Consider the following 12,723-nt stretch of genomic DNA (forward strand, 5'->3'; position numbering starts at 1 on the left):
CCAGGACCTGGTTCCTTCTTTCTGCCATGGCAGGCCAGCGAATTGCAGCGGTGGCTGTGGCAGGCCCACCACCCCCTGCCTCGTCAGCCAGTCGGCCGCTAACTGTGTTGTCGCCCTGCTGCCTCTGCAGACGTCAGAGGATGCAGCACACCACAAGCAGCAGGAGGAGCTGCAGCAGAAGCGGGTGAAGCGCGCCGAGGCGCGGCGGCGGGAGCAGCTCACATACCAGTTTGCCGCCATTGCAGCCAGTGTGGGCGTGACTGCCCTGGCGGGCTTTGCCACATACTACAGGTGCAGCCGGGTGGGAGAGGGCGGGCGGGGGCGGCAGCAGGCACACAGGCCAGCCAGCAGCTGCGCTGGCAGGCTGTCTGGGTTTGGTGCGCAGCAGCTGGGTGCCTTGGGCGTCTGGCTGGCCGGACGTGGCGGGGGGCGCCTGCAGCGCGACGTGCACTCCCCAACCGCCGCTGCCTGGCTGCCTGCGGCTGCCTGCAGGATCACGTGCTACCTGGCCAACGACCAGGCCTTCCCGTACCTGGACCTGGCCTGCACGCTGGCGCTGGCGGCGGGGGCGGCGTTTGGCATGGAGATGTGAGCAGGCCGTTGGCAGCTGGGCTGCCCCGCTGCCTTGAGGCTTCCTGAACAGTGTCGGGGCCGGTGTCCGTCAGTCATGCCCCGTCCCTGCAGCACTGAGGGAGCCCACCACCACAACCCCTCCCCTGACCCGCGCTGCCCCCCTCCCGCTGCAGGTATGCCCGGTGGGTGCACAAGGACATGTGGCATGACAACCCGGTGGGCTACATCCTGCACAAGAGCCACCACGAGCCGCGCACGGGCCCCTTTGAGGCCAACGACATCTACGCCATCGTCAACGCCGTGCCCGCCATGGCCCTCTGCCTCTACGGCTTCCTGCGCCCCGACGTCTGGGGCAGCCTCTGCTTCGGCGCCGGCCTGGGCATCACCCTGTTTGGCATCTCCTACATGTGAGCCCGGCAGCAGCCCGCGCGAGGCGCGCAGCAGCGTCAGGGCCATGCCTGCTGCCGGCGTGCCTGCCGCCCACCCTGTGCCCCATGCATGGCCGCCCCTCATCCATGCCTGCTGCACCAGCTCGCCCATGCGCTGCTCTCACCTGGCGCCCACCCCTCCGCCCCGCGCCCCACAGGTTTGTGCACGACGGCCTGGTGCACCGCCGCTTCCCGGTGGGCCCCATCGCCGACCTGCCAGCCATGAAGCGCATCGTGGTGGCCCACCAGCTGCACCACAGCGAGAAGTACGGCGGCGTGCCCTTTGGCATGTTCCTGGGACCGCAGGTGCGGCGGCGGCGGGGCGGGCAGGTGGTGGGGATGGGGTGGCGGCGGCGGTGAAGGGGCGGGGGCCCAAAGCAACGCGGCGGCCGCTAGTGCAGGCAGAGAGCCTGGCGGTGCTGACCGCGCCGTCCCGCTGGCGTTGTGTGCAGGAGCTGGAGGCGGTGGGTGCAGGGCCGGAGCTGGACCGCATGGTGGCGGAGTTTGATGCCGCCAGGGCCAAGAAGGCGGGCGCGACGGCAGGCGCGGGCCGCCGCTGAGCTGAGCGACTGTGCGTAGAGTCAATTGATAGAGCCATAGCGCCACCAGACCACCAGATGCTGACGCGCGTCTCGCCGCGACACGACCAGGCCGAGATCCCTGCCCCCTTTGACACCCTCCCATGATGCTGCTGCCTGGCCCGCTTCCCGACTGCCAGCCACCTCGCCCTCTAGACGGCCGTCCCGTCTCCAAATGCAATTGCCCACGCCTCCCACCTGCTGTGCTGTGCCTATGCTCGTGCCCCAACAAAACCTTGCAATCGTTGCTCACTACATGCAGCCCAGCAGGCCGCCCGCCGGTCGTGTTGCCTGGGTGAGCCCCCCCACCTCTTTGCACCGAGTTTTCGCTTCAGCGCTCATTTTGTTGGGCCGCCGATTTTCACCCGCCACCTGCTGCTCGATTTGTCTCCAAGAATGGACCCTCCACACACCCTGCCGCACTTCTGGTCCGCATGTCAGATGGCCCCCCCTCCCACCTGCCCGCCTGAGTCTCGAACTGTTTCCCTCTTGCTGGTGTGCGGCCTGCCAAGATGCTGCGATTGATGTTCTGTAGCTTACGCCATACTGGCCTTGCCTTCCTGCCGCGGAATGCCCAAACAGCCGGCTGCTGCTCCGGCATCCCCGCTTGAAACGCACTGGGCCCCTCCTCCCTTTGATTTGCACTCCTACTTTTGTTTTTTTACCCCACAAGCAAACGTGATACATGTAACCAGTCACCAGCCAAGAGAGCAGTGCTGTGGAGGGGTTCGTTGAGGAATGAGGCGGCTGCTCTGGGCACTGAGCGCTTCAGCAACCGCAGGCGGGCCAGGCAAGCATGTATGTTGTCGCAGCACGATGTTCGGCCCAGTTCACAGCTTGGGCTGCGCGGCAGCGACCACGAAAGCCACCACAATTGTGATGTCATCCATCTTGCCGCCGAAATACCGGTAGCCAAGCTGCTGCGCGCCGTAGGCAAAGGGGCTAAGGTGGGTGGGGTCTGCGGCGCGCATGCGGGCAAACTGCGCCAGCGTGACCGCCACCGCCTGCGCGTTCTCCCCCCGCTCCTTGCTGGCGGAGACCAGGGAGGCCGCCTCATCTGGGTACACATTGTCAAACAGGCCGTCTGTAGCCGCCACAACTATGTCCCCCTGCCGCACCTCCACGCTGAACCGCCGGGCCACCTGCAGCGGGGCCAGCATGCATTCAGCAGACAGTCCAGGGCGGTGCGTGCCACGGGCTGCAAACCGGTTGGTGCGTGCAGCTACTCGGGCGAAGCAGCTGCCCTCCCCCGCGGCGAGCACTACCTGCGGCGTGTCGGACATCGAGTCTGCCGACCCTATCTGGTAGGGGAAGTTGAACTCGTGCTGCTGCTGCGGAGACATGAAGACGAGCTCTCCGTCGCGAATCACCATGAATCCTGTGCAGGGGCAGCGGGGCAGGGGCGAGGGCAGATTGGGGCAGGGCAAGGAGCGGCTACCAGGGCTGCTCCATGCCCCCCAACCCACGCCCACACGAACACACAATGGCTGCCAACGCCAGCAGCGCGCCCCGCGTGTCCGGCTGCCGTGCTGTTGAGCACGTGGCACCCACATCACCTACACCCACACCTGAGTCCCCAAGGTTGGACGCGTGCAGCCGCTCATTCTCCAGGCAAAGTATGCAGGCGGTGGAGGAGCCACGTGCCAGGGTGCTCAGATACGCAACCTCCATCAAGTGCTGCGGCGCATTGGGCCCTGCACCACACTCAGGGCACCGGACCAGGGCAGGCAGGTGGCAGGTGGGTGGGAGCGGGCCGGCAGCCTGTGCACGCACCCATTGAAGCCGACTTCAGGCATGCGGGCGGCTCCAGGGGCAGCAAGCACGTGCGGGGCGCACCTGGCTCGCAAGTGGTGGCAGCCTTCTTGGCGTGGCTCATGAGCTCCCGCGAATACAAGCCTGGGTCCACGCCCACCTGCACCACAACACCACCACGCCACGCCCATGCATCAGCTGCGCTTGGTTCGCATCACACCCCTTCTGCTGCTGCGATTGGACCTGCCGTGCTGCACCACTCGCGGCATCAAGACGCTGGGGCGCCACGCAACGGCAGCAGCGGCGGTGTCACCTCTGCCCAGCCGCCCACGCCGTCTGCGACGCCCATGCAGGTGCCTCGGTCACAGATGAAGTAAGCATCCTCGCCGCCGCGGTCCGCCTTGGCTGGGTGCGGGATCATGCCTGCCCCGGCCTCCAGCAAGAACTTGGGCACAAAGGGTTGCTGCCTGCACGAGCACGGGGCCTCCATGGCTGAGCTGTATATGTAGATTGCTATGCACCGCTTTGTGTACCGCCTTTGCAGCGCGGCAGCAAGATCATGCCACGGGCAGGCATGATGAACAGCCTGCACGCACCGTTTGTCTTCAACTGGTGCTGCCGAGGTGGGCGCACAGCTGCTGCTAGCATGCGGTACCGGCGACGGCTCCGCGGCACCGCTAGCTGCCTGCAGCGACCGCTGCTGCTGCCGCCGCCACTCCGCCTGCGGCCAGGAGAGCAGGGTGTTGCATTCTACAGCCCACGCAACAGCAGAGGGCGGCACACAAAGAACGACAGCAGCCGCAGCTCCGCTGCATAACCATCCAAGCTAGCTTGCCCGAATGCAGGACGCAGCAGGCTCACCTGCGCCACCCAGACGCCTGCGCTGACCGCGGCCCCGCCTAGCAGCAGCGCCGCTGGTCGCTGCGCGCCAAAGCTCTTGGCGCCGCGCAGCAGGCTGCGCCAATATGCGACCATGGCCTGCTGCTGAGCTGCCTGCGAGGGGGCTGCCTTGCTGCTCAAGTGCCGGGAGAGGGGGTGAGGGGTGTGTGCGCCTGTCGCGGCCACCGTCGCCTGGAGCTTCACGGCTACTGCTGCTGCTGCTGCTGCTGGTGTCGAACTGATGCGCATCAATGCAGACGAGAGGAGTTTGCTAGTGAGAGTTGCTAGGGCACCCGACAGCATCGCTAGGCGCCCAGGAGCAGCTAGGCGCGAACCCCAGCCTTCAAGCGCACATGGCGGCGCTCGATCGGCAGGAAACGAGGGTCTGAGGGGAGGTGGGGTTCAGCGGCGGCCCGGCGATCAGGTGGATCAGCGTGCCTTTTGCACAGCGCGCACGGCGGGAATGCGGCTGTCGACACGGCCGGGCTCCCCCACAAAGGCCGGGAGACACGGAATGCTGACGGGGCGGCGCCCGTCGCCACGGAGCGGGCACCAGCGCGGGCCGCCATTAATGGATAATTCAGCTCGATTACAGGAGGAGCCCAGCTCACTCTATTGCACACGCCGTAGCACAAACAGCCCGCCTTTGTCGCCCACGCTGACCCGCAGATCGCTGTCGAGGAACGGCGTATCCAAGTAGCCTACCGGCTTGAGCAGGGCCAGCGAGGCGGCCGCCTCTGGCAGCTGGGCCACCTTGGCCGTGAATCTATCAAAGCGCACTGCGACGCAGGATGTGGGGCCGTCCCCTGTGCCGGGCCGCACCTGCACCAGGTGGGGCAGGCACGAGACAACACTGCTGTCAGTCAGCAGCATGCACACGGGCTGGCCAACGATATGGCTACAATTCAGCAGCTGCAACGCGAGGGAGCAGGCCGCGCGGCCCCACTCACCGCCTCCACACTGCCCGACACGCACAGCCGCAGTGGCAGCCCGCGCGTCGTCTCCACGATGTTGTCCACGCGGCCAGCGCTCAGCACCTGGGTGTTGGAGGCCGAGGAGCGGCGACCTGCCCCCACCGCACTCCCCGCCAGCACCGGCACATTTGCGTAGAACAGGCTGTACAGCGAGTCCGAGGCCGCCTGCAGCGCCTGCTGCAGCGAAGGCCCAGTGCCAGAGGCGGGGAAGGCCGATGCCGACGCCAGCCTCCTGCTGCGCCCGGAGAACAGCAAGGCCCACGAACCCAGCAACAGCGGCGACAACGCCGCATCGGGGGTGGGGTTGGCTGCCGCAAGCTCCACCGCCAGGCCCTCTACGTCCTGCTCCAGCTGCAACTGGTTGTCCCCCGGCTGCGGGTTGTTGCATCTGCGTGTGCAGCGCAGCGGGGAACCAGGGGCGGGGATTGAAGCCCGGCTGGCATGGCCGGCCAGCTCCCACCACACTTACTCCACTCACCTGCTGACTGCCTGCAACAGCTGGGCCTTGAGCTGCTTGACATCTCTGCTGCAGCTGCTGCTGTCACTTCGGCTGCTTTCAGTTGACGGCGTGCTGGCAGCGGCGGCGTGGCGGCAGAGGCGGGGGCGGCGCCCCCGAACTGCAGGGGGTCTGCCTTGCCACGCAGACATGTTCCTGCTATCGCAGGCCATTAGCCTCTGTGCTGCTGCTGGGACGGAGAGTGACATTGTGGCAGCCACCATGTCACGGCTGCCACTCTGCAGCCCGACGTTTTCGCCACCTGCTGACCATCAGGACGATCTAGGAATTCCCACATGCCCAATTGAGGCCGTCAGCACAGAAAGGTACAGGTTGGAACATTCGGGCCCTGCCCAATTCCATGCAGCTGATCGGCCCATTCCAACCCTACAGCAAAGCACATACTTGTACAGGCAGTATGACGGCGCCACCAGTGGACCTGGTGTCCTCCCTCCAAGAGGCGATCGGCCGCCTGAACGCCATGCTGTTCAACTACTTGGGGGCGCTGCAGCGGGATGCCCCTCCCCAGCCGGTCAAGGGGGAGGCCCTGGTGGCAGCGCCCAAGACGTACGATGTGCTGGTGAGTGGAGCGGCCGGCAGCGGGCGGACACAGCCTGCGCCCCTTGCTCCCCGTGCTTGCAGGGCAGGGATTGCTCACCCATGCCTCCTCCTTCTTCACCAACACCACAGGCACAAACAGAGCTTATGGCAAGCGACCTCATGGCGGGGCTGAAGGATGTGGAGGGCCTCATTCAGCAGCTGCCGGAGCTCAGTGGCAGCGAGGCTGAGGAGGTGGCGCAGGCGGTAGCACTGCTGCAGCAGAATGCGGAGGCCTCACAGGAGCTGCAGCAGGAGCTGGTGGCGGCCAGCGCCAAGCTGGCACAGCTGCAGGATGCACACGGTGTGCTGGCAGAGGCGGCGCTGCGCCATCGACCGCCAGCGGGAGGAACAGCGGAGCAGCAGAAGACTAAGAGCTGAAGAATTCCAGTTTCACAAGTCCGATGCTTTTGACGTAAGACATTCCGAATTGTACGAGTTGTGAGCGTGCAAACACTCAGTGTTCCACTGTGAAATCTCACCTTTTGGGTTTCATAGCCAAGCTGCATGGGAGTCGCTGCCAGCTCCACATTCCTCAGCAGCACCATCGGCAGCACGCCGCATTGCTGCTGGCACGGGAGCTCGCCGCTGCTCTTCTGGTGTCGGCCGGGCTGGCTGCGTGACTGCTGGTCAGCAGTAACAGGCGTGTGGCCACTTTGAAGCTGTCTGGCCAATGGCGGTGTGTGGCAGGGCTCCACCTGCCTCCCTCGGCCACAGCCACGAGGCTGCAGGGCAGTGGCAAGGGACCACCGCTGCAGCTGCGTGCCGCTAAAGAAGGAACCTGCCAGCGCAGGCTTTGACCTGCGGCACACGGGGGGCCACGCACCTGGGCGCCAGATCTGGCCGACCCCACTGGCCCACGGTTCGCAGGCAGTCTCTGGGTTACAGAGGTGTGTGCCAAGCTCAGTACACACGTGTGGAAGGTTGGCGCGCCACATGTGTGGTATGGGCACAGTACAGGTAACTGGGGATCAACTAGGCCTGGTCCTCCTATAGCTGGAAGTGCACAGCTGCTTTCATGCGAGCAGAGAACATTGCACAAAACATGTGAAACATGTAGAAGCCATCAATACCACGGAAAATCAATTGCGGGTATTAATACACCATTCCATTCAACTACAACATTCCCAGTCACGCAGCATTTTGGCGGGCCTCTCTGTGCTGCCGCATGGCTGCCAGCACCGGCGCCAGCATGGGCAGGTCGGCGGGCGGCATGGGGTACGCTCCACCCTCGAGCTCCCTGGCGCCCACCCATGCCAGCGCCTGGCCCTCTGCCCCCAGGGGCTGCCCCTCCCACTCGCTGGCCACGTATGTGGGCATGAGCAGGTGGAAGGCGTCGTAGGGGTGCGAGGCAAAGGTGAGGGGCCGCAGGGAGGCGGACGCCACCTGGATGGCCAGCTCCTCCCGCAGCTCCCGCACCAGCGCCGCCTCGGGAGTCTCTCCAGGGTCCACCTTGCCGCCTGGAAGGGTGTGTGTGGGGGGGGTGCGCAACAGGGGAAGGGGCTGAGCAGCGAGGTGGGGTGCCGCATCGGGTGTGGCGGGTCGGGGCCTGGCATGGAGGGCTAGGTTCATGCATGGCCGGGGGCGTGCAGGGTGCTCCCAGCCCGGCTCCTCACCTGGATACTCCCACAGGCCGGCAAGCGCCTTGCCTGGGGGCCGCTGCGCGAGCAGCACCTGGCCCTCGTCATTCAGCAGCACAACCGCAACTACGAGCAGCAGGGGGCGCGACTTGGCCGTGGCGCCGTCGGGTGCTGCGGTGGCGGCAGCTGCTGGTGATGACGCCATGCACCGAGTTTGCTGCTTGCTTTGTGCTGCTGCTGCAAAAGGTGCTGATGGCGGCGCAGTCGTGCAAGCTCGCCACAAAGAGGGGTCTGGAGAAGGTCGGACGCGGCGAACTGCTGCGGCGGTGGCGGCGTGGGCCGAGGCGCCGGCGCAATGCTGTTGCAAACTGGGGCACAACCAGCGACTTGCCACAGCAGCACCTACACAGCTGGAAGGCAGGCGATTGGTGAGCAAGGTAGGTGGCGAGCTGACCTGCCCAAAAAGGCTTGCCGCCGGCGGGGCTGCCTGGCGCCTCACCCTGCATTGCCTTGCCGTCAGGCGCACCACCCTCGATGTGTGGAGGTTGTGGATTGTGCTGAACGCCCGGTAGAGCAGGCGTCAAGTGTGTACTTCGAAAGAGTACCTGCCTCCCCCTTCTCCGCCCTGCCTGGGGCCGCTGCCGCATTTCAGGTGACGTTTAGCGCCACCGAGTCTCGCCACTGTTCAAACATCCCGCAGCGCCAGAATTGGTTGTCCATCGCCGACCAATGTCGCTCTTCAAGGGCACCTTTCAGTCCGGCCACCTGAGCCTGCTTAGTTCTATCGGCAGCAAGCCCCTTTCCATCTGGTCCAGCGAGGGTGCGTCGCGCCCGCCAAATGTGTGTGAATGTCGGGCCGCTGAACGAACTCAACAGCCGCCCGCGATGCCCCAATTGCAGTGGAGAATGGACACATCAAGCGGCTGACGGACGAGGACATCCAGAGCTCCGTGCTGGAGGTTGCCGGCGCCAACGTCGCCACCGCCTACATCACCTGCCCCGCAGACCCCGCCAAGACGCTGGGCATCAAGCTGCCCTTCCTGGTCATGATCGTCAAGAACCTCAGCAAGTACTTCACCTTTGAGGTCCAGGTTCTGGATGACAAGAACGTGCGCCGGCGCTTCCGCGCCTCCAACTACCAGGTGGGGCGGCAGCTTGCGGCGCCAGGCACGAAGCCTGCCATTGGCCGGCGGCTGATGGATCCAGTGCACAGATGCACAGCCCGAATCCCCTTATGCACCCCAGCCTCGCCCGCCATCCCGTAACGCCACACCACCGTGCCGCCCACCTGGCGCCCTGCCTGCAGTCCACCACCCGCGTTAAGCCCTTCATCTGCACCATGCCCATGCGCCTGGACGAGGGGTGGAACCAGGTGCAGTTCAACCTGGCCGACTTTGTGAAGCGCGCCTACGGCACCAACTACGTGGAGACGCTGCGGGTGCAGATCCACGCCAACTGCCGCATCCGCCGCATCTACTTCTCCGACCGCCTCTACACCGAGGCCGAGCTGCCGCCTGAGTTCAAGGTGCAGCGCCGATGGGGGGCGTTGTGTGTGTGGGGGGGGGTGCCCTGGGGGGGCAAGTAGGACAGTGGGAGGATTCTCGAGGCCGGGACGAGTCTGGAAGCCAGGGTTGGCAGCCAGCATTTCAAACAAGCAAGCACATAATGATCAACGGGTGCCCACGTGCCAAGGGGGATGTGTGCAGCCCTCCGGTCCTACCTGCTTGCCCGCATCCCTCTGACCTGGCCTGCCATCGCACCCGGTGCTGCTTCTGCAGCTCTACCTGCCCATCCAGAAAGCGCAGCAGCAGCAGCAGCAGCAGCAGGAGGATATGCTGGAGCACTGACCCACCGCAGCACCCAACAGTATTCAATAGGGCAGGCATGGAGGTTTAGATGGCACCGTGCGGGCCAAACGAGTTTGACAGGCAGGCAGGCAGGCAGGCGGTTAGACGGGCGCACACCGTACAGGCAGGGATTTCCAAGCGACCAGCTGCGGACATCACACACAGCTAGGTTAGGGTAGCTCAGAAGCAGGTACTTCTATTTTTGAGCAGTGCAGCAGCAACAGGAGCGCGGCAACTGCCCCCGACATTCTTCCTCTGACCATCTGGGAGCTGACATCCGGGCAACAGCGCACTTATGACCAACACTCCTCTGCTTCTGCTTGTACCCATGTTCCTTCCTCTGTTCCTGGCTGTGCCAGCGGCACCAGCAAGGCTGTGTAATTGCTGGATGCAATGCGCAGCAAGCCAGCACAAGCAGCTGCCATGTAGGAGCCTGTGTGGCGGCTCCTGCGAGTCTTTCTGGCCCCGGCCAGCCAGGGAGCAGATCCAATTGTATGCCTCTGTGCAGCGGTTCCTGCGCCGCTATTGTGTGGTACAGTGTGTGGGTGGTTGCATGTTCATTCTTCATTCGACAGCATGCTAGCAAGCAGGCTTCAGCGGCCGCCATACTGGCCCCCGCCCCAGCCCTGCTGTGGGTAGCCCTGCTGCTGCGGGGGGAACCCCTGCTGCTGGAAGTTGTGGGGCTGCTGCCCGTAGCCGCCATACCCGCCCGCCTGCCCCTGCTGCCAGCCAGCTCCGCCGCCGCCGCCGTGCGCGGCGGGGGCGCCCCCGTAGCCTCCCCCGACGGGGCCGCCCATGTACGGCCCCTGCCCCTGCCCCTGCCCCTGCTGGCCGCCGTAGGCATACACGGGCGGGCCCTGCTGCCCCTGCTGGTGCTGGGCCGGGTAGAAGCCTGCGGCAGGCGCCATGCCCTGCCCCGCCATCATCCCCGCCGGCATGCCGTGCTGCTGCGGCGGCGCCTGCTGCACAGGGGGCGGCGGCGGCGCCTGCTGCTGCTGGCTCGGCAGCCTTGGCTGCTTCCTCCAGGCCAGGAGCATGGCATCCACGCTGGGGTAGTCCTGCAGCCAGGAGGGCGGCTGGATCGCGCCCATCAGCCTGCCTGCCCCCTCAAAAACAGGAGCACATACCCCACGCTGCCCGCCCGCCCGCCTGCCTGCCTGCCTGCCTGTGCACCACATGCTCCACCTGCACTGCACACGCAGCAGCCCCGCACCCCCCCCACCCCTCCCCGGCCCCACGCGCCGCCCTCCTCGCCTTCTTGCGGAAGTAGTATCCGTCGGGGGTGACCATGAAGTACTCGCAGTGCGGGGTGGCGGTGCGGATGTAGCCCAGGAAGAACATGCCCGCCTTGTCCACCGCGGGGCCCAGGCAGTACACGCCCTGGGCGGGCCCCACCTGCTGCTTCTGCTCTATCAGATCCTCCTGCAGGCAGGGAGGTGGGGTGGGGGTGGGGGTGGGGGTGGGGTAGAGAGTGTGGGGTACAGGCCAGCGGGCGCCCGCTCCACTCCCGCGCTCGCCACGCTCCCCTCTCCGGCTCGACGCGCCGGCCTCCCTGGCCCGCCCCCGCCCCACCACGCGCACAGCCGGCCCCCTGGCCGCCGCGTCGCGCCCCGCAGCACCCCCGGCCGCAGGCATGACACACACACACCGCCCACCTTTGCGCGCGGCCAGTCCTGGGGCGTCCACTTGCGGTGGGCCACCAGGGCCTGCAGGTGGGCCTGCAGCGGCTCCACAAAGCGCGCCGCCAGCTCATCCAGGTCCTCATACGTCTCCCTCCTGCTGCCGCCGGGCACATACTCCACCACCAGGCTGGTGCCCAGCTTCAGGGCGGCGGCGCTCTGCGCGCGGGCGGGCGGCCGGCACGGCGAGGCAGGGTCGGGAGGGGCGCACAGGCGGGTGCAGCGGCACGACGCGCAGGCCCTGCGATGCCGCGAGGGCGAACCAGCGACCTGCCGGCGGCGCCGCGCCGCCGATGCCGACCGGGCAGGGAAGCCCGAGCCGGGCTCGGCACGTCAACCCTCACACTCCCATGCTCCTCGTCCCCACCCAATGGCACAGATGCAGGCCCAGCCAGCTGGACACCAGCCCCGCCCAGCCCAGCCCCGCCCCGCCCTGCCCAGCCCCACCCAGCCCGCCCACCTTGCCCATCTCCTCGGCATCCAGGTGCCAGACGGACTCTGGCAGCTTGATGGAGATGCCCAGATACTTGATGCCGTTGCGGCTGGGCCGCAGGATGGCCTGCCCCACCGGCACCCCGGCCTCCTGCAGCTGCGCCGCCGCGTCGATCTGGCTCATGTTCTTGAACAGCGGGTGCTGGATGGGGCGGGGCACAAACTGCGGGCGGGGAGGGGGCGAGCGACAGGCGTGCGCGCGCTGGCAGCGCTGCAGGGGGTCGTGGGCGCACGAGGCGGGCACGCACCCGCCGCACCCGCTCAGCCAGACGCTGCTTCCCCCTCCGGCCCCGGCGCCAGCCGGCAGCGCGCCCGGCGCCGCCGCGCGCGGTGCCCGCGCCGGCAGCAGCCACGCACGTTGCTCTTGTTCTTGCGCCGCGTTGCCTCGGCCGCCTCCCGCGGGTCCTTCTTGGGCGGCAGCTCGTAGTACCGGTCCTGGCCAGCCTGGTAGGCCGCCTCCCACTTCTCCTCATTGTTCACCACATCGCTGCGTGTGGACAGCTTGACCAGCCACGAGGCGGGCACGACGTCGATGACCCTGGGGGGAGGCGCGGGGCCGGGGGGTGGGGCAGGGGTGAGCGGGCAGGCGGGGTGGAGGCGCGGCACGGGGCAGGCCGTGGGGCAGGGAGGGGGCGGGGGATGCAGCAGGTGGCGCGCGTGCCATCCGACGACGGCAGCGGCCCAGCCGGCACGGCCCCGCCAGCAGCCCCTCCACACACACACACACACACACACACACACACATACACACACACCTGGCGGGCACGGTCTGGTTTGGCTGCAGCAGCTCCCTCAGGTTGATCTCCTCGTTTGAGTCGCTGGCCCTGCGGCTGACATCCCCCCGCTCA

At 66.8% G+C, this 12,723-nt stretch overlaps 7 protein-coding genes across 7 annotated transcripts in view; 3 read left to right on the forward strand and 4 right to left on the reverse strand.

The window, feature by feature from the left end:
• Positions 1 to 163: 163 nt before the first annotated feature.
• On the forward strand, positions 164 to 1,561 carry CHLNCDRAFT_24463 (hypothetical protein; the record flags this gene model as incomplete). The annotated part of the gene is made up of 5 exons (XM_005846570.1): positions 164 to 291; positions 493 to 588; positions 747 to 980; positions 1,160 to 1,307; positions 1,454 to 1,561. Coding segments are annotated over 5 exons (714 nt in total), but the record flags the coding sequence as incomplete, so codon positions are not given.
• An 848-nt stretch (positions 1,562 to 2,409) lies between these two features.
• Positions 2,410 to 3,821, reverse strand: CHLNCDRAFT_24539 (hypothetical protein; the record flags this gene model as incomplete). Its single annotated transcript, XM_005846712.1, has 5 exons — positions 2,410 to 2,721; positions 2,845 to 2,957; positions 3,148 to 3,273; positions 3,416 to 3,491; positions 3,645 to 3,821. 5 exons carry the CDS (start codon positions 3,819 to 3,821, stop codon positions 2,410 to 2,412), a joined length of 804 nt encoding a protein of 267 aa, XP_005846774.1.
• Positions 3,822 to 4,822: 1,001 nt separating this feature from the next.
• On the reverse strand, positions 4,823 to 5,953 carry CHLNCDRAFT_135279 (hypothetical protein; the record flags this gene model as incomplete). The annotated part of the gene is made up of 4 exons (XM_005846713.1): positions 4,823 to 5,032; positions 5,161 to 5,572; positions 5,663 to 5,755; positions 5,943 to 5,953. The coding sequence occupies 4 exons, from the start codon at positions 5,951 to 5,953 to the stop codon at positions 4,823 to 4,825; spliced, it is 726 nt and encodes a 241-aa protein (XP_005846775.1).
• Positions 5,954 to 6,098: 145 nt separating this feature from the next.
• CHLNCDRAFT_135280 (hypothetical protein) lies at positions 6,099 to 6,658 on the forward strand (the record flags this gene model as incomplete). Its single annotated transcript, XM_005846571.1, has 2 exons — positions 6,099 to 6,260; positions 6,371 to 6,658. 2 exons carry the CDS (start codon positions 6,099 to 6,101, stop codon positions 6,656 to 6,658), a joined length of 450 nt encoding a protein of 149 aa, XP_005846633.1.
• Positions 6,659 to 7,408: 750 nt separating this feature from the next.
• On the reverse strand, positions 7,409 to 8,062 carry CHLNCDRAFT_52997 (hypothetical protein; the record flags this gene model as incomplete). Its single annotated transcript, XM_005846714.1, has 2 exons — positions 7,409 to 7,737; positions 7,894 to 8,062. The coding sequence occupies 2 exons, from the start codon at positions 8,060 to 8,062 to the stop codon at positions 7,409 to 7,411; spliced, it is 498 nt and encodes a 165-aa protein (XP_005846776.1).
• A 451-nt stretch (positions 8,063 to 8,513) lies between these two features.
• Positions 8,514 to 9,704, forward strand: CHLNCDRAFT_58170 (hypothetical protein; the record flags this gene model as incomplete). Its single annotated transcript, XM_005846572.1, has 4 exons — positions 8,514 to 8,677; positions 8,758 to 8,999; positions 9,164 to 9,382; positions 9,636 to 9,704. Exons 1-4 carry the CDS (start codon positions 8,587 to 8,589, stop codon positions 9,702 to 9,704), a joined length of 621 nt encoding a protein of 206 aa, XP_005846634.1. The 5' UTR covers positions 8,514 to 8,586.
• Positions 9,705 to 10,297: 593 nt separating this feature from the next.
• The window catches only part of CHLNCDRAFT_58171 (hypothetical protein), a gene marked incomplete at both ends in the record, with an annotated part of 12,037 nt that continues 9,611 nt past the window's right edge, over positions 10,298 to 12,723 (reverse strand). Inside the window, 5 exons of the mRNA XM_005846715.1 lie at positions 10,298 to 10,762; positions 10,890 to 11,126; positions 11,360 to 11,542; positions 11,844 to 12,038; positions 12,233 to 12,413. Coding sequence (XP_005846777.1) covers positions 10,298 to 10,762; positions 10,890 to 11,126; positions 11,360 to 11,542; positions 11,844 to 12,038; positions 12,233 to 12,413 — 1,261 coding nt within the window. The remainder of the gene's footprint in view (positions 10,763 to 10,889; positions 11,127 to 11,359; positions 11,543 to 11,843; positions 12,039 to 12,232; positions 12,414 to 12,723) is intronic.

The sequence above is a fragment of the Chlorella variabilis genome (genome assembly GCF_000147415.1).
Source record: "Chlorella variabilis unplaced genomic scaffold CHLNCscaffold_13, whole genome shotgun sequence".
Lineage (NCBI taxonomy): Eukaryota > Viridiplantae > Chlorophyta > Trebouxiophyceae > Chlorellales > Chlorellaceae > Chlorella > Chlorella variabilis.